Source organism: Symphodus melops (assembly GCF_947650265.1).
Source record: "Symphodus melops genome assembly, chromosome: 19".
NCBI classification, from domain to species: domain Eukaryota; kingdom Metazoa; phylum Chordata; class Actinopteri; order Labriformes; family Labridae; genus Symphodus; species Symphodus melops.
The window spans coordinates 9,492,023-9,514,638 of NC_136709.1; the positions used below are offsets into that span (position 1 = coordinate 9,492,023).

Genomic DNA, 22,616 nt, shown 5'->3' on the forward strand with positions numbered 1-22,616 from the left:
TCTTTTTAAAGCCAGATCTGCCAACAGCTGCTTACAACTCAAATTATCTCATAAAAAAGGCCTATTTTTCACAACATGCAACTGAAGCAAAGGTTTCCAGTAAAATTGTTCCAATAAAAGACTTTGTTGGTGATATAATGCAGTCTCGTTGTATAGAGAAGTGCCCCCTCATGACTGATTGGGTTTCAACTGCCAAGGTCTATTTGTCTCCGAAGTCTGAACAAACAACGCAAAGTTATTCACAAAAACATTTTCATGTGAGTTACATAAATACAAAACAACATGGATGGTTTTTCTCTCACTAGATAATACAACATTTGAAAGCAATTGTATGATATACTCCATCAATATATTTTTAATTGGTTGTAATGCCAAGTTAGTAGCACAGATATTCTAATTAATGTCTTGCCCTATATCAATCCATCTTCCTTGTCTAATTTAATCTAAGTAGCACTTCCAGAGCTTTAGAAAGAGTTAATGACTCTTATGAAAACACCTGGAATTTCAGCGTAGAGCTCTTAGTCATTTTAAAAAGTGGGTTAGTACGCTATCTGTCCTTGAAGAAGCACTCTGGCGCAGCACCAGTCCTTCAGGAAGTGAATCATTCTTGTCAGGATGGAGCAAGACTCTCACAGGAAAGCTTAGCATTAACCCAGTCCCACAGCTACTCTGTCTTTCCTTAGTCGGCCGAGTCAAACATAGCCCACAACCAGAACACTGTGAATGGTAGTATATCAACACTGATAAGTTTTCTCCATGCGGGGTGTCCACTTAATGACAGTTTTTTTTTAAAACCAACCTCTTGAGTTAGATTAAGCTCATGAAGTTGAATGTCGTCTCATGGAAACTTCCATAAACTCAGTCTCACTTTCGGAACATTTGGCCGATCCACCAAACCCGGAAAAAAAAGCAGATTGTCTAAAAGGGACTGCGTGATAAAAACACAAGCTCCAGGGAGGTGTGCTGGAGCCTCAGTCTGTCACAGGGGCCAAAAACCACAAAGTGTCCGCCCAGGCTTTTCAGAATGTATGGCAGGCGGCCATGACATGGGGCTCCACAGCTGCTCACTGAGGGCTGAGAGAGGTCGCTGACTGTGGCCTTGTACATCTGCAGCAAACCATCCGCCCGAACGGAGGGAAGCTGCAGGGAACTGTTCTCAGGGTTTTTCCCACAGCATTGCAGGCAGTCACTTATGAGTGGAAGAAACATGGAAATGTGTCTTTCACCGGCTGCAAGGTCTCAAAAGTATTATATATGCTTTCACACAGAGAAGCAGATGGACACAAACACACAGGTGCCGGGCACCATACGTATCCTCCTGTGTTAGTTAGCAGACATCATTTCTTCCTGAACGCTTCCCTATTATCGCCCCAAAACCCTTGACAGGTGTCAGCCGTACTCAGCTCACCGACTCACCAAAGCCTCCCAAGAAATAATCTTCTTCTTCTTTTCCCATCTCCCACAATAGATTTCATCACAATTTCTGGAGAAATTCAGGCGGAGCTGCTAACTTTTATGGGAAATACTTCTATTTTGATTCAATATAAATCCTATCTTGCGGGTTAGGGGGGAGGATTTTTCTCTCCACTAAACTTACTGTCTGTGTGTCCTCCTCTCGGTCTGCCCCCTCCCTCTGCTGCTTCCTCCTGCTCTCTCCCTCTGTTGCCGTCGCAGGCTTATGTCATGTGAAAAGTGTCTTCAGCGAAGCAGCTCGAGGACACTGAGAAGCCATTTCCATTTTCGGAGACATTTTTCTCCCCCTCATGTTGAATCTTGTCATTCAAGTTTCCCTCGTTTGAGCGTGCAGAAAAGCCTTCAGGTTTAAGAGGGACTTGATCCCCTTTTCCAGACATATTCTCAGAGGATTAAGCAGTGAGGCCCAACTAAAGCACCCTTAATCAAATCAAAATAAATAGCCCCCTTCACAATTGAGGATGCCACATTTTTCCATTTCTATTTTGCAGGGGATTTGTCCCAGTTTTACAGAGGAAAAGCTCAGTTCCTGCAGAGTGAATACAATGTTATGTACTGTAGTTTTTAGTAAGGGAGTTAACTGCATTTACATGTACAGTTATTGTGATTTAGTATGACTTGATAGATGTGCATGTTGTCATTGGCAACATGATTGTCTTTGAGCTTCTGATGCAGTTGAGCTTGGAGAGCCAAAATGGAGGCTTTAAATGTGCCTTAAGAAGACTTCTGGCTTTATGTACGTGTGGCACTCCAGGGCAGCAACAAAGCATTTCCTCTAGATTTGAGCTCCTCTTAAGTGTTTCACAAAGCTGGACCTAATCTTGTGTGTTCCTAGGGCCATCCAAAAACCTGCAGCTGTGAAAAATGCAACCACCTAAACCCCATGTAGTAATTCCTGTATTCACTGGCAGTTATATAGGGTTATGTGAGTGAGAAATCACACTTTTTTTCTTGCTGAATGATATTAGTTTGTATTACTTTTGTAGGTGTAAGGGCTGATAAGAACTCTCTGTGTCTCAAATGAAGAGATTCTTAGCTTTCATCTGCAACTACACTATTTCAATGTGGCCATTTAGTGTCATTCTCAGAAGCACTTTATCACACTCTTGTGAATGACAATAACAAATATCTTGTCTTTTTAAGTAAAAACATCTGTGTAATATTTCACTGTTTCTGTCACTGTAGTTCTCATGCTCGTGCTGTCTTCTTCCAGGAAACTACCCTCGGCCCTCTAACTATGGTGGGACTGCCAGTGCCAGCTATAGCAGCCCCGGCCCAGGTATGAACAACAGTCTGGGGATGAATGCGAGCAGCCCCATGCACGGCCAGGGGCCTGGCCAACCAGTACCTGCAGGGCGTAGCCACGGTCCAGGAAGTCAGAACAGGGTGTACCCCCCCATGGCTCCCAGCTCCCCTGGAATGCCCCAACCAGCAGGGCCTGGAATGGGCCCTCCTTCTTTAGGAAGCTCTAACCGCAAGAACCAGGATGCAGTCGCAGCAGCTGCCATGCCCGGATCTACAAATTCAACTCACAACAGGTAAGTGCACAGGAAGGATTCAGAAGCTGTAATGAGAGGAGATTCCCACCTTTTAATGTTTGGCCTTTTGGTTCATATGAGTATATATACATCTGTTTAAGACGTTCCAATGGTAAATGTAATCTTGACAAAAGAAAGGTAAAGTTTGCTCAGTGTTGGTCCATAAGGTCACTACAAATAGGGTTGTTAGTAGTTAAACTACATTTTTCAGTAGCTTGGTGGGAGCACCGTTGATTTCTGAGTGATGTGGTTTTATAGTAGCTTGGTTATTCAAACAAACTACATTTTCCCCCAAAACATCAGAACGCTTTTTCATGGTTCCAAATGTAAAACTTTTTAGGATAAGTCAAACAGTCAGGTCAATACACTGACATTTATTTGTAGCATGACAGGGACGTCCCTGTCTAATCCTTGATTCCCAAACAACTTCACTCAACCAGCCTCTATGCAGTAAACCATCGCCAGGTCAGTCTGCAAACATCAGCGAACAACTTGTTAGCAGCTAAAGACAGAACATAAAGAAGAGAAGAGGTGCACACAAAATTAGAAAACCATAAAGAAGGTGGACCTTAGTTCAGGGAGACAGAAACACAATGAGCCGGTTAGGTCAGTTGAGCCGCTTCCGATTTGTAGATAACTTTGTGTATCTTTTTGTTTACTCGTTAATAGACGGGGTCTTAGACTGTTTACTCACGAATCATTGTATCAGCTGTCACAGAAACAGTTCAGTGTATGAAAAAAAAAAAAGTATTTAGCTTATTTTAAACAGTTGTTCAGCTAGCTGAGATAGCCAGCTCCATGTAGAGGCTAAATGTAGCTGGCTATCTCAGCCGTCACACATTCCTGTTGTCCGAGCACTTCTGCTGTCTTGTCCAGTTAGCGGCGCTGGGAGGCAGCTCCGCCTGTCACCATGAATGAAGGACAAAGTAATGTACTTTTTTATCTTTATAGCACATTTCAAGAGTAGACACTGTAAGAGTTTCACAATATAAGATTTAAAAAATGCAAAACAGAGAGATATCAACAGAAAACAGAAAGTCAATCACATAGAAGCAGACGGAGACAGGTTCATAGATTGAGCTTGTCGTTTAAGTAGCATGTCAGCAACTAAACGTACAAAAAAAGCTTTGACCATGAGCAAAATTAGTTAGATAATAATAATAACGATAAGGATAATTAATATACAGAATACATGAAAATAACTCAGATGTGGCGTAGCTTTGGAGTAGTGATGAGACGAGAGCCTATTTTACCACACCCAGAAATAGTGGCAGGCCTACGTTAAAATTAGGGGCCAGCAAGCTGCTCTATCTTGTAACACTCTCTGCGGGGCGTCAGTGGGGAGGTTTTCAGAAAAGCGCCCCAGAGAGTCTCTGTGAGTCAGAGTTGGTGTATTTTGCAGGAGTCTTTTCAGATTTGAAGGCAAGAGTTCGTTCTCAAGGGTTCCACGCTTCTATGAGCCATTTGCCGAACTCTCCCTGTTTTCCCAGATCTCATAAAGTGCCTGACATTTTGATAGCTGGCACTATACACCAAGTGCCATTTGTTGCACAAAGAGAGATATTGGCTTTTGAGGAGACTGTATGGGCTGAATACTGCGCTGTCAAAACATAAAAGACGAAAAAGCAAACCACAGGTTTTACTGTGAAAACACCAGAGACAGAGGTGACACCGAGCACCTTAACACAAATACAAAACTCTTTGATGCTATAACGCCATGAGTTAAGGGAAATTATTTTTCCATCAGGGTTGGAGCTTTGAATATGGGAGTGTTTGCTGTGTTGGAGACCAGGGCTGTTGCGGGATTGTGTGGGCAGTAAACTTTTGCTGAACCCTGCTCGGGGAACTTGTGAAAACATGGCCGTCTTCTGAGAGGAAGGCTGGATTTCTGCACATCATCTGATCGGTTTTGCCGAACAATGCATTATGGGAGCAGTCTCGCCAGCATGAAGTGGCAGAATCATTTTGTCAGTGTTCATTCCCAGTTCGTATAATAAATGAGTCAGACTGTCAGTGATGATGTTTCAGATGAAATTTCTCTTTTTGTCCGGAGTCTTTCAACACCTATCTCCAGGCGGCCTCCATATGCGAGGTCTCTGGGCCTGATGCAACAAGCCCAACCCAAATCCACCCACTGGCCTGCACCCTACCCTACCTCTTCATGTCCTACATCTTTACCTCCACCCAGACCTCACCATCCACCCATTCTGCCACCCTCCCATTCACAGCACCATAGGTAGGTCCTTCACCCTCATAACCAGCGTGTGTTTCTGCTTTTAGATATAAACTGTTCATATGTCCCTGTGTTTGTTTTATTGATATAATGATCTAAACAAAATTAGTCATCACTAATAATCCAGAGTGCTAGGCTGCTGATAATGATTGTCTTATCATTATTAGCATCTTTTAGTTACCTCTTGAACCCCATTACAACGACTTATGCTTCTGGAAACAAGCCAATTCTACATTGTTTACAATCCAATGACATACAGTACTTAAGAAGAGACAAGGTGGCCAGATCAAAAGGGAAGCAAAGTTCGCCCCTCCAGATATGACAACAAGGTAAACTCCATCATTTCTTGACTCATGACGGGGCCCTGGAGGATCACTTGTTCATCTTATTCCCGATAAAACTCTGTGAAAGTGTAAATAGTAGTCACATAGTGGATTCATTCTGGCTGACTTCAGTGGTTTAAAAGTCAAAAGCAAACTGTCAGCTCTATTCCCAAGAGGAGAAGAAAAAAACATTTAAAACACTTGAATAAAGGTCAAAGGTCGGCTCAATAATTTTAGGATGCATCCCTGGAAGTCTGGAAATGTAAACGCTGATTAGCATTAGCCACAAAGCCTCGGCAGATTCGTCACTGACAGTAAGGGCCATTTTAAATCTAAAACAGCTTCACTGTATGATCGTTGATTCATTCCACCTGCTTTCGCGCCCTACGCACATATTTCAAACGTATTTCAAACTGAATATCAAACACTTGTGTAAATAAAGATTATAGTCCCCCTAATGAAAACAAGTGAGCACATACAGTAAGACGAATGGACACACTTATTCTCACATAGTGTTTAAATGTTGGGCTGACAGACCACTGATTAATTACCTGCGTCAGGGGGCCCTGTACTGTTCAAGCACACGTACACACACAAACTCAACACAAACACATGCACAGCATTGTAAATACTGGCCAAGCCATTAAGAGATGGCTGTGCCGCCAATAAGAAGTGGCATGACATGATCCCCACTGCTGCAACCAATCAGACTGCCTGTCATTCTCATCATTTTACTAAGACAGCAGGGAGGTGCCGCTTGCTGTGCTGCTGCCGGAGGAGGCGTCTCTCTCTCTCTCTCTCTCCTTCTCTTTTTGTTTACATATCTGTCTAAAAAGTGTGTTTCCAACTATTTTTTATCTTTCATTAACTGTCCTCTTTGAAAGCATCCCCGGGTTTCTTGTCTTTTCCTGGTGTTTTATCTCTATCTTTGGCATTAGTTGTTGTTTTTCACTGCATTGTAGAGCACATCTGAAGCGAAAAGGACAGTACATGAAGGCTTTTTTCTTTTGATTTTCTGCTGGAAATCTGATTCATCTCTCTCCTTTCAGATACAGTGGCAGTTACTGGGCAAGCCTCTTTCGAACTTGCTACTGTGTTTATTCAAAACAAAGCATCAATTCCTCCGCAGTGGAGGAAAAAAACAAGTAGAGGCTGAATGTTAAGAACAAAAAGGAACTTAGAAAACTAACTAAACTAAGTGACTATTTGTTTTCAAAAGAGATCAGTTTACATAAAACTGAATCATTTGTCAAATTTCTGCATCTCTTTTTCCAAAAAAAATATGTTTTGTCATTTTACAAACACATTAAGATGTAAATATGTCTTCTGGCACAAACTGCTGTTGACTGATAAAATAAATCTTATTTGTTAAGATGACTTTTTTGCAGAATACTCCTCTGCGCTGCTTGTCTCACCCTCAGAGTTGGTCTCGTCTGCTATCACTCATTCCACCTCTTTCATCCCCGTCTGCGTCTGTTCTCTCTCCTCCCACCTGTTCCACTCTTTTCACCAACTCTCCCAACTGTATCGTCCTCTCCGACTCCGTGCAGCTCTGTTATCCTACCCAGACTGTTTCATCTCCCTCTGACTTTCTTCCTCCCAATTTGCTTTTTGTTCTCGGCTGTCTCTAGCACAGCCTTGTTATGTTTTTCTTCCTCAGATCCCACTTTAGAACATCTGAAGGAGATCAGGAGAAAATTGGCCTCCGAAAACCTGCAGTTAAAGGCTCCAGTACCCTGTTTGCACTCCAGATCTCAGTGCAATATCGTGAAACATTCAGACCTAGTTCCCTTCTGTCTGTGAAACAAGTTGTTAGTCGTAGAACATGTCTTGTTTCACTCTTTGATTCGCCAAGCCCAGAGTGAACTGTCACAGCCTCCCGCGCACGACCTTCCGAATCAGGGGCTAGTTAGCAGCGATGTCAATGTCTGAGCTCTTCTTTTTTCCCTCGTTTTTATTCATCCCTCCACTACATCCTCACTAATAATACCTCTACATTTCCACCTCAAATCCCAGAATCAACCCCCAACTCTCACTCCTCCTCACACACAGGCAAACACGCTCCACCTTCATTATGCCGAGTGACACGAACGCCTCAAGAACAGAGGAGGTTCTCCTCTGGTATCACCTGGTTGCAGGCGGGGGCTGTGATTAAATCTTTGTAAAGTGTGGCCTGAGTGATTTTGTCCTTCAAGCCCTCCTTTTTTGTTTTTTTCTCCACTGGCCCACTGGAATTAAAAAAAGTAATTACTTTATCAGATTTCCAGTTAGATTGTCAGTTAACGAAAAAAAAGTCTTAACAAAAAGGGAACTTGTTGCTCTACTTATTGTCCAGTATGTCCAGGCTCAGTGAAAAATGGCTTTTATTTTAATAACAAAATCACACAGGTTTTTGCTAATAATCTTGATAAATCATACCCTTTTGGTAAAAAGGGAATGTCATTTGCTCTTGCACTGCTACCTGATTTTAGAAATAGCTGGTTGTCATTCTTGATGTGGTATTATTTTTATAAAAAGAAAAGCTTCAGTTTCCTGAAAGTTAACTTTCTGTGCGTACTGTGCTGCCGGTTGTCAGTATGATGAATTACAGTTTAAAAATGTTGACATGTTATGTTCAGATAACACGGACTGTGTCAAGCCTGTCAGCACAGAGGAGGTACTGTTTTGTAGGAAACGAAAAGTGCAGGACACGTTTTTTTAGGGTTTGTGAATTTATGTTGTTTTTTTTGTTTTTTGGAGATGAAGAAAAGAACAGAAAGTATTAAAAGGTATAAGCTTTTCTTGGCAGCAGCTTCTGAGGACAGAATTGGCTTTTCAAATGACTTTCCAGCGCTGCCGGCGACACTCTGCTCAAAGTTCCTGGAGCTATAGGAATGGGCTCTGTCGAAAAAATAAGCATTTAGCAGGCGAAGAGCAAAGCTCAGAAAGAAAAAAAAAGAAGCAGTAAATCAAAGGGAAATTGAAGGGGGAAAATGTGGGAATAGGGAAGAAGAGAGGAGAGGAGAGTGCTCCCAGGCAAATCCTTGCCAAATAATTCATTTCTGACCTCCTTAGTAAGTAAATTTGCTAAATAAATAAGAGCAGTGCTTGAATGTCAAGAACGGGGGATGCTGCCTGTGGCGCTTTGTCGCTTGCAGACTTGGCAGTGCTGCAGCGCGCTCTGCTTTCATTAGATGGGCAAAATAAATGGCTTCTCCTCCATCCATCCTAAACTGTTTGATGTTTGGAAAGAAGGAGGGGAGGGAGAGGAGAAGAGAAGAGAAGCTTTTCTCTGGATTTAATATGTTAAAAGCTGTCCTTTTATTTTTTGTGAGTGGCTTATTCCGGCCTCTCCTCTGTATGTGTTTGTCAGTGTGTGTTTGTCGGTGTGTGCATGTGTGTGTGTATGTGGTGAGTGGAGTCAGGAGTTTGGAGGAGCTATGAGCCCGAGCTGCCCTGAGAACAGATTGGGTCCATATATAATTCATGGCCTCCAGCCGATCCACTCCATCCTTCCATCCAGTAGCCTCTCTCTGGCGCTTTTTTCTCTCACTTTCTTCTACACGCTCTTTTACTCACACACACACATCGAGCAGAAGGATCGATAGGGAGCCACGCTCAGCCGTCACACACTCCTGCAGTCCCAGCGCTTCTGCTGTCTCGTCCAGTTAGCAGCGCTGGGAGGCATCAGCTCCGCCTGTCACCATGGATGAAGGACAAAGGCGCTGCCACTTCTAGAGAGACACCGTCAGCTGGTTGGCTGGCACCTCGTAACCATGGCATCCCCTTGGCAACAGCGCCCACCCTGCACATCAACACAAGGACACGCTCAAACACACTGTGACATACACACACACACACACACTCACCGCCCATGGTGTGAATGTGGCCTTCTCTGATGCCCTTCACACATGTTGACTGAATCAAAAAAAGAGAGGGAGGGCTGTGTGTGTGTGTGTGTATATGTGTGTGTATATGTGTGTGTGTGTAAAGGACAGCAGTTGAATAATGAATAAAAAACAAAATTAAAATAGCAGTTTCTATTTCAAAGTGACTCAGGTATTTGAACCGTGTAAAATGATGATGATGACTCTATCCACCTTCACACCACATCTGGGGTTTTCATGTCATATTAAAAACTGAACCTACATTTTCTTCTTCTTTCTTTAATCAGGAAAGGGTAGTTTGTCTTCACTCTCTTGCTCTCCTCAAGCCGATCCTCGACAACAAACTGAGAGCACTCTGGCCTGATGGTGTTCAGATAGATGTTTCTCTGTTTCATACTGTGTGTGTGCATGCGTGCGTGTGCTTGTGCGTTCCCTCGGCTCAGTCTCATGGAACAGCGCTTACCTCCAGCTCTGGGGCCCTGAGCTGAGAATACGCCCCCCACCGGTCCACCAGGGACCCATACACACACTACTCAGGCTTCTTCTTGCCTTAACATCCCCCTCTCCCCACCTCCTTTCTACTTTTCTTCCTCTCCCTTTATTCCCATCTCTCTCTCTCTCTCTCTCTCTCTCTCTCTCTCTCTCTCTCTCTCTATCTGCCTTCACTCATTCTTTCTTTCTCTCTCTGCCGCAACAGGATGTTCTTTTTCCCTGCACAAAGGTGCCCGAGAGCAAGATGAATGCGCTGTGCCGTTTTTTTTTTTTTTTCCCCTGATAGCAGCACATGCATATATTAAGTGTGATTAAACGCTGTGCAATGCCTCCATCAAGTGCTTTCTAATGGGCTTTTTTTATGACATGAATTAGTCATAATGGGAGAGCACCACAGCCGAAAACCTCCAACCGCTGTTGTTGTTGTTGTTGTTGATTTGGATACTTCAGTATACACATGAGAGCTTCTGCTTATGTTGCTTAAGGTGGGTGATGGGCGTCCGTGCAGTATAGATAAAAGAAGTTCATAGACATTTGGCATCTCTATATGCATAATTTCTTGCTGAAGGGCTGTCTTTTCCGAGACTTATTGCAAGCAGACTCAATTTTAACTTGAGAGCAAAGGTGCACTGATCAAAAGCTACATTTATTTCTGTGTCTTGACTCACACAAGGCTTTTTAGGGAACACGTAGGCAGAAAAGGAGTATATATTCCCCCGTTATAGAAAAATGGGGCCAGACAAGTGTGGATTTGGTGTGAGCTTGTTTCTTTGCCATGGATCTCCCCGGTGCACCTCGGCCCCCATAGAGGGATTACATATGTATCATCAGCCATGCTCTATGACTAATTACATCTGTGAGATGAGATTACGTGGAGGTTTACCAAGCCAATCCCTCCTCTTAGGCTATGTGTATCGGTTCCAACATGAGGTATTACACTATGTGTCTCTGTGTGTGTTTGACAGAGAGAAAGATGCCAGTTCGAAAGAATTGACTGACATAAATCCTGTTAGCATTTTTCTTTTTGTCCACATAGAACCCGTGTTGCATTTTGGATCAAATGCTCCTCCTTGTGGTGTGTTGATGTTTTCCTTTGCTGACATTTCTTTCCTCCAGCTCTCTTTCCGCACTTCATTCTTTAAATGTTTTATTTTTATCTCCGTTTTCTTCCCCTTTGCACCTATCACAGCCCCTGTCTTCATGTCTAATTTTGTTTTAGTCAGTATTCTCAGTTTCCCCCTTTTCTTTCAGTCATGTAGGCCTCCTCTCTCTCTCTCTCTCTCTCCCCCTCTCTCTCTCTCTCTCTCTCTCTCTCTCTCTCTCTCTCTCTCTCTCTCTCTCTCTCTCTCTCTCTCTCGATTTAGCCCACGTTTTTTTTCTCTCCATCTGTCTCCTCTTTTTCTCACAATTTTCTTTATATGGTTGTCCAGGAGATAATCTTGAGTCAGCAGGAGACAGAGCAAATTGTTCCAAACATGGTGTTCCCTTTCAGCCCCTGTGTCACTGGCTTTGGCCTGCCTGCCTGGCATGCAATGATAGACGTTGCCTTCAATCACACACACACACACACACACACACACACACACAAATGAACACACACTCATGGATGGGTAGCATTCAGCAGGTTGCAGATAAGCCTCTCTGATGTCACTTGCAACGCCATGTGATGAGCTGCCCGAGAGAGAGAGGCAGAGGGATTGAGCGGGATTGATTTCTGCTGTCACCATGGAAACAAATAACATGATCCTCTCCAAAAGCACACCTTAATTAGTTAAATTATGACTTATGGGAGAGGGAGATGGAGGAAAAGAGGCAGAAAAGGGAGGGGAGTTGGGGATTTGTAGCAGAGAAGAGCAGAAAATAAGGATGCTTTGTGCTCATCTTTAGCCTTTTGGAAGAGCTGTTTGTTTGATTAGGGACATGTGTACTGTGCTTTTTATTTCCACTTACTCAGATATACATTCTGTGGATTTTAAAAATAATAATGAAGAATTTTGGCAGTGACATACTGCAAAGCAACATCTTTGTGCCATTTGTAACTTGTGTTCCTGTGCAGCTTTCACTGTGACCCACTTATCTCTCCACAGCCTGCCACTACATCGCAAATCTCAACTGGTTTCCCCTCCGCAAATTCCACTCATGTCATTCTGCTTTTTCTTTGGCAGGCAGGGCAGCTATCAAGGTCCTGGCATCAGCCCACCGAGCACCATGACTGCCACTGTCCCCTACAGCCAGCCAACAGGAAACAACAGTTCAGCAATTGGAAACACGCAAGGTCCATCCTACAATATGCCACCTTCAGGTAAACGAGCTACATGCTAATAATGCATACAGGGCAGAGCAGACATAAGCAATATAGTCAAACCATCAGGACGTTAAAACATGCATAACAGATAATAGAGATATTGCTTAAATGATCTCAATTTCCCTTCATAACTGAACCCATTCACACAAGCTGTCGGTCCTTCAGCCTTTCACTTACAAAGACAAGGTTTCAAATGAAGTCATGACCCCCCCCCTTCACTGACTTATCTCGTGCAATGTACAGAAAACCTGTTGATAATACAGACAAGAACCTGTTGAATCAGAAATCACAGCCCTTGCTGTAAATGTGAAACACATTAACCCATGTGTTTATGTTGAATGTACGGCAGAACGGACTCGGATTGTTCTCATTCAGAGGCAGAGAGAGCGAGAGAGCACCAGAAGGGGCAGAAGATAAAAGGCAGAGAAATCAAGCGAGTTCTCTGAACGCGGGCTACTTTCTCAGTGCTTCACTTTTTCCTGTAGAGCTGGCCCTCCAGTGAGCAAAGATTAATGTGGTGCATCCTTTTTTCTTTCAGACCTTCACCCCGCTGCATTGTTACTAAACGCATCTCAGAGGGCACTGTGGCTCCAAAAAATGAAAGACACTTTTATTCAAAAACCAAATATCAGAATGCGTGACATTTGGAAAAACTTCAAAGAATTAGAGTGCCAAGGTTCCTGAAAACTCATCTGGTTTGCCCCTGGGAACGGTATAAAGCCATTAGTTTTCCCACCGTGCTGCCGCACACACAGGAAAAATAAAGACGAGAGCCTAGCATCCAAGGACCCCTGCTCTCTGTTAATAAGAAATATGCACTATTAAAAGCAGTCTTTAAGGATCTTAACTCTTCTTCACTCAGAAATCTCATGAAGGTACACAGCAACTTTGAAAACTGAAACGAGTCATCTTATCAGCCAGCATCTCTTGAATGCCAACCTTCCTTTTCTGTCGTCTTTTTGAATGTGTGAGAACATTGAGGATTTCTCCCACATTGACGACGTGCCGTTGTCAAGGTTGAAAGAGCACGCTGCCTCGCTTTTAGTGGACTCTTATCTCATTCTCTTTGCTACGTCTGTCTTAAGCAGAAGGCTCTTTATACGATTCTTTCACAATCTTCCCTTTGAGTTGAACGACTGGACAGGCTAAAGAGGAGCCTTGAGAAGACACAAAGAAAGAGGAAAATGTAAAACTATTATGCAGCGGCTTTCAGCACACATAAAGATGGACCGTTCATTTGATGGAGTTAAAACATGTTGAATGGAAACTAATACAAAAAGATACCAAGTATACCTCTTCATTGCTCTGCATTCAAAGGATACCTGTTAAGATGACACTTTTTTATACAAAAAGTTGAGTTCAACATGAGGTTCAACTGACACAATTTTTATGTTTATAACCAAAGTACAGATTTTTCTCTCAGAAATTTTTTTTAATTCAGTCATTTGGTTCTGTGATAAGTTCAGCACAAATATCTTTTAGTAAATGTGTTTTTATTATTGGTGAAGGAGCCATGGGAGTGTCAGGAGACATGATGATGAGCCCTGATGGAAAACCAAAAACGGACCTAAAAGATGACAGCAGCTCTGCCAACGCCAACGAGCCTCATAAACCAAAGGTACCTCCCTGACCTTTTTCCCTTTTTTGCACATCTCCCACCTCAATTTCCTTTTCCCCTTCTTATTCTTGTATTTGTGTGTTTTTGTTTTGTTTTTTGATCTTGCTTGCCCCTAATGAAGCAAACCAAATCTGATCAGCATATGCTGCCTCAGCACAGTGGTGCTGCTCCTCGGTTGTTTTCTCGCCGTATTTAATGATTTGTTTAACATTTACCATTCCTAATGTTTTCCTCGCATTGTTTTTCGCCCCCAGCACTCTCTTCTTGCTGATGTTTTGGCAGCCCAAGCTGCAACAAAAGAGAGACTCATGGTTAAAGGGAGGGCTCGGCATCTGCGGCACACATAAATGTACACACAGAAATATAATGCATTCACACACACACACACACAGACACACACACACACACACACACACACACACACACACACACACAGACACACACACACACACACACCGCATACACAATCGTATTTATTATTTTAAACATACAGACAAGAAACCTCACAGTGGCCTTCCCAGACTCGTATACATATACACCATCCTTCTCTCAGACACTACATCCTTAGTGCCTCCACACAAACACACACCAACACACCCATGTGCACGCACACACACACACACACACACACACAAACATCCCAATACACAGTGCTGACTTCTCATTTTGCCCTACAATTGCAGCTCGGCTTGGCTCAGCTCAGCAATAACAGAAGCTGCTCTTTGGTCTCTCCTACCCCCTCCCCTTGTTCCTTGTTTTGCTTAACAACCTCGCTTCGAAACACACACACACATCTACACACACTAAACAATAAAGCGCACAAGCATGCACACATGCCTTCATCACATCCACTACACATCTTTCCCCTCCAAATCCCTGTCTTTTCTTTTGCTGATTACAGTGGTAGGGCGTTTTGAATTATTTAAGGCAGTCAGAGCAGCCAGAAAGACCCCCAGTGCTCCCAAAAGAGATGATCTGTCTGCGTGAAAGAGAGAGAGAGAGGGGAAAGGAGAGAAAGACGGGAAAAGAGAGAGGGAGAAAGATAAGGTTTTGCTGACATGAGCATTTTGTACACAGACCAGAAGCACTTGTCAAGCTGTTGTTCCCTCTATCCCAGTCTTACACATAAACACATAGAGTAGACACAGACACACACACACTACTGTCAGCTTTATGGCAATAATTTTACAAAGTAGGGATTGTATGAAGATTTGCCCGCACAAAAATACATTGAAATAGAATTGTGTACAGTAATCTACATGGAACTTGATTTATGTATAAGAATATAATAGCAGTAAAATTTACAAAATCACACACACACGTTCACTTCATTCCTAACATCAAGTACGGAAACCTGCAACTACTGTGAATTTAACCAAACACACTACAAACACACATTTATTTGGCAGCTTGAATTAGTCTGTGTTGTACAGATTTTAGTAACAGTTACATCGTATGTTAACGACTGTACTCACACCTCTGGCAATACCTCCAACACCTCTGTACATGCACATGGAACTAGTTTCTAAAGGTCAGCACTTTGTTTCTAAGGCTCTTTAACTGTTTACAGGTCTCTTTTAACCAACACATGTTTTTCTCTCCTCACAGGTTATGCACATTATGCTATATTAGTTTTAAGTCTAACTGCTAATGCTAACTGCACAGGTTTAACATATAATTATGTTTATTCTTAGTCACATAGGGGCTGCTAAATCTGTTTGGGGGATTTGTATACAGAGGGGAGGGGGGACAGCGGGTGTGTATTGTAACTAATGTCTTGTGTCCTGCCTGTCTGTATACTGCTACTGGATGCCTTGAATTTCCCTCGGGATCAATAAAGTATCTATCTATCTATCTATCTATCTATGATCAAATGATTCATGATATATTACTGACTGACAGACAGACAGACAGACAGACAGACAGACAGACAGACAGACAGACAGACAGACAGACAGACAGACAGACAGACAGACAGACAGACAGACAGACAGACAGACAGACAGACAGACAGATAGAGATATTTTATTCATTCCAAGGGCAATTCTACACAGTCCATGATTAGTTACTTCTGACGGTCACTTTACATAGCAGCCTCTGCTCAGTGAGTGACTGTGTAGGTGTGACGTGTGCGGTTTAAAAGCACTTTAAGTGGTTAGAAAACTGGAAAAGCACTATACAGGCTTAAGTCCATTTACTGTATGTACTTCTGAATCTATGGATTTGCATTATAACACTAACAGCACATATTGACAGATTGGGGTTGTGCAACGTTCCTACCTTGAGCTTTGACCTCAACCATGCTGTGTGGGTACAGGTTCTTAATTGAAACCACAGTCTTTCTAAACAAAGGTGTATAAAAGACCCTGTCATGATTGCATTATTATAGAGAAGCTAAAGTGGCCTCTTCATTCTCTCTCTCTCTCTCTCTCTCTCTCTCTCTCTCTCTCTCTCTCTCTCTCTCTCTCTCGTCAGCAGCTACAGGACAGCTACAGCAACAATAACAGCAGTGGCTCCCAGCAGTGTGTGTCCCAGCCTGCCACGCCAGGAGGTGCCCTGCCCGTGCCCTCCCCCCTCTCACCCAGCCCTGCCAGCCTGTCCTCCTACCACGGAGACGACAGTGACAGCATCAGCAGTCCCCCATGGCCCCTCAAGACCCCCTCCAGTCCTGTAAGAGAACTCGAAACCCAAATGGATTTGTTTTACTGAATGAGAACATGAAGTACAGCAAGTCATAGACATGTACTAAACTAAGGAACTTTTCCATTGTTGTAATAGAGTGACTTGAGCTGTAATACAGCTCTTGGTTTTATTTATTTATGTACCAAAGAAGAGACCAAAGAAGTCTCTCAACCTGGACAGGAGCCAGACTCGGGATTAAACTTTGTCCACCTGTTTGAATTTGTAGGAGAAAACAAAAAGCATAGAAATGTCTACTTTTGTTTGGTCATTCAACCAAGGACTTACTTCAGGAATCACAAATATTGAATAAACTCCCCGTGGGATGACCGTGACTGTGAAAGTCAACGGTCTTATTATCATCATTATGATCATTAGTTTACATTAATTCACCAGTTAGCTTTTGTCACTTCCACACATGATAAGTACCTAGTGTACATGTCATATCAATGGTTGATATAGACAGTTGAATCATTGCGCTTACATTTATATAGTTTTCCACTCAAAGCATTACATTCATTAATAGACACACACACACACACACAACACAAATTGTGTGTATTGTTTTAACAAGCCATATTTTCTCCTCTTTTTTCCCCTCTTCATTCACCAGAAAGCCAACCCTAACTCCTCCTCCCTCAGTGGAGAGCGAATCACACGGCTGTATGACCTAGGTGTGGAACCAGAGAGGCGGGGGTGGGTCGAGCGATACCTCACATTTATGGAGGAGAGGGGTACACCAGTTGCCCAGCTCCCTATTATGGGCAAGAAGCCACTTGACCTCTGGAAGCTCTACATCACAGTTCGGGAGATAGGAGGCCTCGCCATGGTAACAGAAAAAAAACAAAAACAAAACACCTTTTCACACAGAATCTTAACGCATACCATTCTGTCCATGTGCATGAGCTTCTTAATGTTCTCCAGCACTTTGCATTGACAGATTCTGACTCAAGAGAAAGAGTTGCATGAAATGAATATTGGATATCTGATGCACAAAATATTGAGTGTTTAGATAATTCAAAAGGTGTTGATGGACAAGCATTAACAATGTACATCTAATAAAGGTAATGTTTTAGCAAGAGTGAAAGAGTAAAGAGAAATGGGTCAATAAATACATCATGTAATATTAAAAATGCTGATGTACTAGCCTCTACTCTCTGGAACATATAGTACTTTATGGCGCAACAATAGCATTAGTGAGGCAGACCTATAGACTGTATAAAAAAAGGACCCTTAGGTTTATGAAAAACTTTATAATGCCTGACATTGTGGTCGCCGTAGTTTGAACTCTACCTCCCACTTATTTTATACTTATTGAGAAGCAGGCAAAGAGGGGGATTGATGAGGCCAAATTGCTATCTATAATACGCCCATCTAGGACGTCTAGCTCATCATCAAGCTGGCATGTTCTGAACAATAAAAAAAAGTCTAAAGTATCTAATCAGTCACAGGATTCACTAAAATTGAGCCTAGCCTCCTCGCATTCGAATACAATGTACCTGAGAAATAATTGATTTTAACTATGCTTTTTGTGTGTGCATGGTGGCTGCACCACTGTGTCAGTCAATTGTACGCCTCCTACTACAGAGGAAAATATCATTGTGGTCAATGCTCCTCATTTAACTTATAAATATCTTGTCATTCCCCGGATCCTTAACCTCTCAGGTAAACAAGAACAAAAAGTGGCGCGAGCTTTCCAGCACCCTGAATGTGGGAACATCCAGCAGCTCGGCCAGCACACTCAAGAAGCAGTACATCCAGTATCTGTTTGCCTACGAGTGTAAGATGGAGAGAGGAGAAGAGCCGCCTGCAGACAGCAGCAGCAGCATGGCTGGAGGGGACAGCAGGAAGCAGGTCAAGATCCAGCCACCCTCACCCGGTAAGTCCTGATAAAACATCCGTACCCTGCGTTTTTTTCACCGCGACACCCTCACATCTGTCTGCAGCCAAACAACAGATGGTGCTGATCCAACTGCAGGTGTAAGGAATCATCAGAGAAACACTGATCTGTATTCTGGATGATTAGTTGTACAACGTCACCATAATATAGACAGCTGAGTCAGAAACCAAGCGATGGCATGCTAGGATAATAGACGCCCAGAAACCTGCAGCATTCCTAGCAACATGTGTCAATACAAGTGAACTCTATAATAACACAGTATTATAGTGATTCAATGGGAGAAAAACATTCTTGGGAATTAAAGTCTTCCTACATTTGAAAGACACTTCAGAGAGATGTGGGCCTGCAATATGGCCACCAGATTATACATTAGAGCAGCAGCAGTGAACTTGCGATTTTACAAGTAATAGGGGAAAAAAAAAAACCTTCCTCTCTATGCCTCATGTGCTTATTTCAAGGATAATTAAAACACTGCATTTAGTTTAAGATCAGACAGTGTAAAATTTACAACATAGCACAAATGTAGCCATAAAATGCTGTAAAGTGCAGAACAATGACACGGTTGGTGCTTCTGTTTGTGTACGTCACCTATTCACACTGTGTGTCTGCTCACAATTATGACGCTAAGGATCAGAGGAGTAGAGAGAAAGAGTCGGAGCGACATAGAGCAGTAAGGTCCCGTCTCTAATTTGCAGCTGAGATGAGAAAAGTGACCCTGGCTTTTAAATAGAACATCAGAGCACTTCACCTGCCGGAGACACTGCAGATTGCTTTTCCCTGCTGGGTGGTAAAGAGCATGTGCCTTCATTTGCATACACACACACACACGTGCACAACCATGGAGTATATATGATCCCTGTACACGCACACACATCATTAAAGTCTTCATGTTTTCTGTTGCTCATAACACTTTACAATTCAGCCTGCACTCCTCTCCTAAAGGGAATCTCACCATGTTATCATTTTGTTCACATCAGCTGATGAGATGGTTGCACACACAATCAGAGATTTACACATAACGAAATATGTAAAGGTCAGTACTCACGATGTTTGGACCACCTTTTAGATATGCAGCTTTTAACTGTTAAGTGCTCATAACTGCCTCACTTATCCAAAGTCATAACTTATGCATATTTTTATATGACTTGCATATAAAAGAAGATGTGGTTCTTTCTCCAGTTGAGCCTCTACAGCTCGTGCTATTAAACAGATTCCATGTTGGAAAGGAACAAAAAAAACAAAAACGCTTTAGTTATAAAATAGTTATAGGAGAGATCAAACTAATTATGACAGGATTTTACTAAACCCTCCACTTAGCTTAACTGGTGAAGAATACTTTAGTGTTACGATTTCACTAAAGTGGAGCACAACAAACACAGGAGCTGGTTTTAAAGGGGTTATCTGTCCAGAAAAAGGCAAAATGGCTGGTCATGCGTCAGGAGAGATTGTGGCAGGTGACGGTCAGGTAGGTAAAAAACGGGGGCAAAAAAGAGAGACGTGTTAATCTATGGAAAAACTCTTAAAGCAAACTTCCTTATCCAATAGGGCCAACTCTAAATGCCACTGTTGGTGAGCAGCCGATTTGGGGAAGAGTAGAAGGGTTTTAAACTCTGCAGTCTTGGTTGTGGTTGTTTCACAGCTGTTAACAACAGAGATGCTCGACCAGGTAACATGGAAGCAGGACTGGAGAGTGATGAGTCACGCCCACCACACATACACAAGGCCGTAACACTTAGATCACAGTTTTTTCAAAGTGTTTGTTGTCATCCCCGGTCCCAGTTTGCAGACCATCTCATGAAGAGAAAGAGAAACAAGCAAAGAAAGAAGGGACCTGTGTAAAACCGTGTAAAAAATTTTGTTTTTTAAATTACCAATTGTAACAACCTTATTGAGTTGATTTGTGTTGTAAGGTGTTCTTGCTGTGTGCAGCATGAACGCTAACGGTATTTTCCCAACTTTTGAAACTTCAAGCCTTTTTCAGCCCTGACATGTGCAATGAGTAATTATTTCTAGCGTTGAATCAGGAAAAAAAATGCTTTTTGTGTGATTTGAATTTCTCCACCTCAAATACAGTGAACATTTCGCTCCTACTATATAAGATAAGTTCATAAACATTATTGAGGAACAAACCATAAAAACATAGCATCGCTTGGAGGAAGCCTACATTTAACGATGAGGAGTCAAAGATAAATCAGAGGAAAGAGGGAATTAATTGGGAGAAATTTTAAATCATGTGGAAAGAAACATTTAAACTAACTGCTGTCGCTCTCCTTTTTACCTTCAAATCAAGTGGTAAAGATCAATTACCTAATAATTATACACTTTGTTTAGAGTGTGTGTAATTGTCTGAGAGCTCTGTTCTTGCCCCAAATAAAACTTAACTTGATCCCAGACATCGGCAATTACTCTGAATGTAATCATAACCAATAGATTTAATATGGGAAGCTATAAAAAATAAGATTAAATAAGAATAGAAAAAAATAATATTCTTCCTAATTAGAACAGATGTAAAAAAAAAAATGCAGGATAAAAAGAGGATACAGACACTTGAGAAATGACCATTTCTTGTTGTTCATTATGTTTGGTCTTCATACAGTTTTGGTCCAGTATCAATGCTTTCCTGATCCAGAGTGGCCCACTGACTCCCAGCCAGCCTATATATAGACTGACAGTCCAATGATGTCACTGAGAGAGCTTGTCCAGCGGGTTGGTGGGGGGGTGGGGGGGTGTGGGGGGGGGGGGGTGCAGTGGATGTGGAGTGGTGGTGGAACGTGTGGAGTGATTAATGAGGACTGGAATGTAGAACGTAAACAAACTCGACCTCGCCGTCACCTTTCATTCACAAAACCGCCTCAGCTGACTGACTTTTTTTTTTCAACCCCACATAACCACTCTCCACCAGGCCTCTGTATTATGTCACCCACTGACACACATACACCCATAGACTCTCCTGCGCACACACACACACATCAAACGTCATAAGCACACTCACACTTTTTCCCCCTCATCGCTTACTCTGGCGTTCTTTTCTCCCTCTAAATGTGGAGCAGAGGCCACTTGAGTTCAAGCTTTCCTTCACCTCCCCTCCATCTCCCCCCTCCCGTATTATTTCTGTCTGCCCGCTCTTGAGGAATGGCGAACCTCTTAACCTTGTGTAAATCGACCATTGTTTGCACTTTTCCATGTACACATGCACGTGTGTATGTTCATGTTTATCTAAAGTGGGATATCCCAGAATGTGAAGGATCCCTAAAGCTCGCTGCTCCTTTGCCCACTCTTCTACCTCTGCTCAATTTCATAGGATGATCACCTCTTCTTTTCTCTCTCGCTCTCTCTCTCCTTCTCTCCATCTCCTATAATGTAGAGGCAGGGGGTATCATTGAATAATTCAGATTTAACATTCATTTTTAAAGCTTCATTTTTTTCCCAGTGGAAACATGCAGTGCAGGCAAAGGCTAAAGAAAAAGTCCTCTTGTGCTAAAAGCTTATGAGGTTTTTTTTTCATATTCTCTCTCTCCCCTAGTCTTTGTCATCTGGAACAGGACACATTTTTTATTGAACCTTCTTCTGGGAATTTGTATCCCTGGGTTTTATCTGGCTGGGGGTTCTTCATGCGTTCTTATGTTTTTTCGCTATCTAAAGTAAGACACAGAATTGTGTAGTCATGACAAGAGAGCACACTGTCCCAATTTTAACCCCAGATTTGGTCTCTGTGTGAGGAAATGGTCACACGAACATGCTTTCTCAGGGTTATCACTCATATAAAGAGGATGTAACACAAATGATCTGATTTTATCCTCTTCGCTTGATATGGATATTGTCCACTTATAGAAAAAAATTAAATACAAAATTCAGACATCTATGACCCCAGCTCAGCCTTTCACATAACCCCTCATCGTGTCATTGGAAAACAGATGAAAGCCATCCAACTTCAAACAGTTTCTCAAAACAGATCTGCAGAGATGGACGATTTCATTTGGGAAATCCTCACCTACTCTTTTCCATGTCCTTTCCTCCTTCCCTACTTCCCTTTTCCTCCTAAAGCAGCCCCTCAGTTATCATCTTCTCTGCCCTCATGTTAGCTGTTTGCTGAAGCTCAATTCTTATGTAGGGCATCACAGTCAGTGCTTTGGCCTTAAGTCCAAAGTTATCTCTCTGACACAGCACCTTGCTGCAGCAAAAAGCCCAC

At 42.5% G+C, this 22,616-nt stretch overlaps 1 protein-coding gene across 11 annotated transcripts in view; it reads left to right on the plus strand.

Moving 5' to 3' along the window:
* Positions 1-22,616, plus strand: part of LOC306841018 (AT-rich interactive domain-containing protein 1B-like) — a 202,035-nt gene that overhangs the window by 170,554 nt on the left and 8,865 nt on the right. For 6 of the 11 annotated variants that reach the window (XM_079370636.1, XM_079370628.1, XM_079370637.1 and 3 more), the window contains 7 exons: positions 2,687-3,011; positions 5,065-5,247; positions 12,091-12,227; positions 13,739-13,848; positions 16,324-16,518; positions 17,141-17,356; positions 18,193-18,406. In XM_079370636.1, the coding sequence (XP_079226762.1) occupies positions 2,687-3,011; positions 5,065-5,247; positions 12,091-12,227; positions 13,739-13,848; positions 16,324-16,518; positions 17,141-17,356; positions 18,193-18,406 (1,380 nt within the window). The remainder of the gene's footprint in view (positions 1-2,686; positions 3,012-5,064; positions 5,248-12,090; positions 12,228-13,738; positions 13,849-16,323; positions 16,519-17,140; positions 17,357-18,192; positions 18,407-22,616) is intronic. The other 5 variants (XM_079370630.1, XM_079370629.1, XM_079370632.1 and 2 more) reach the window with 4 other exon arrangements.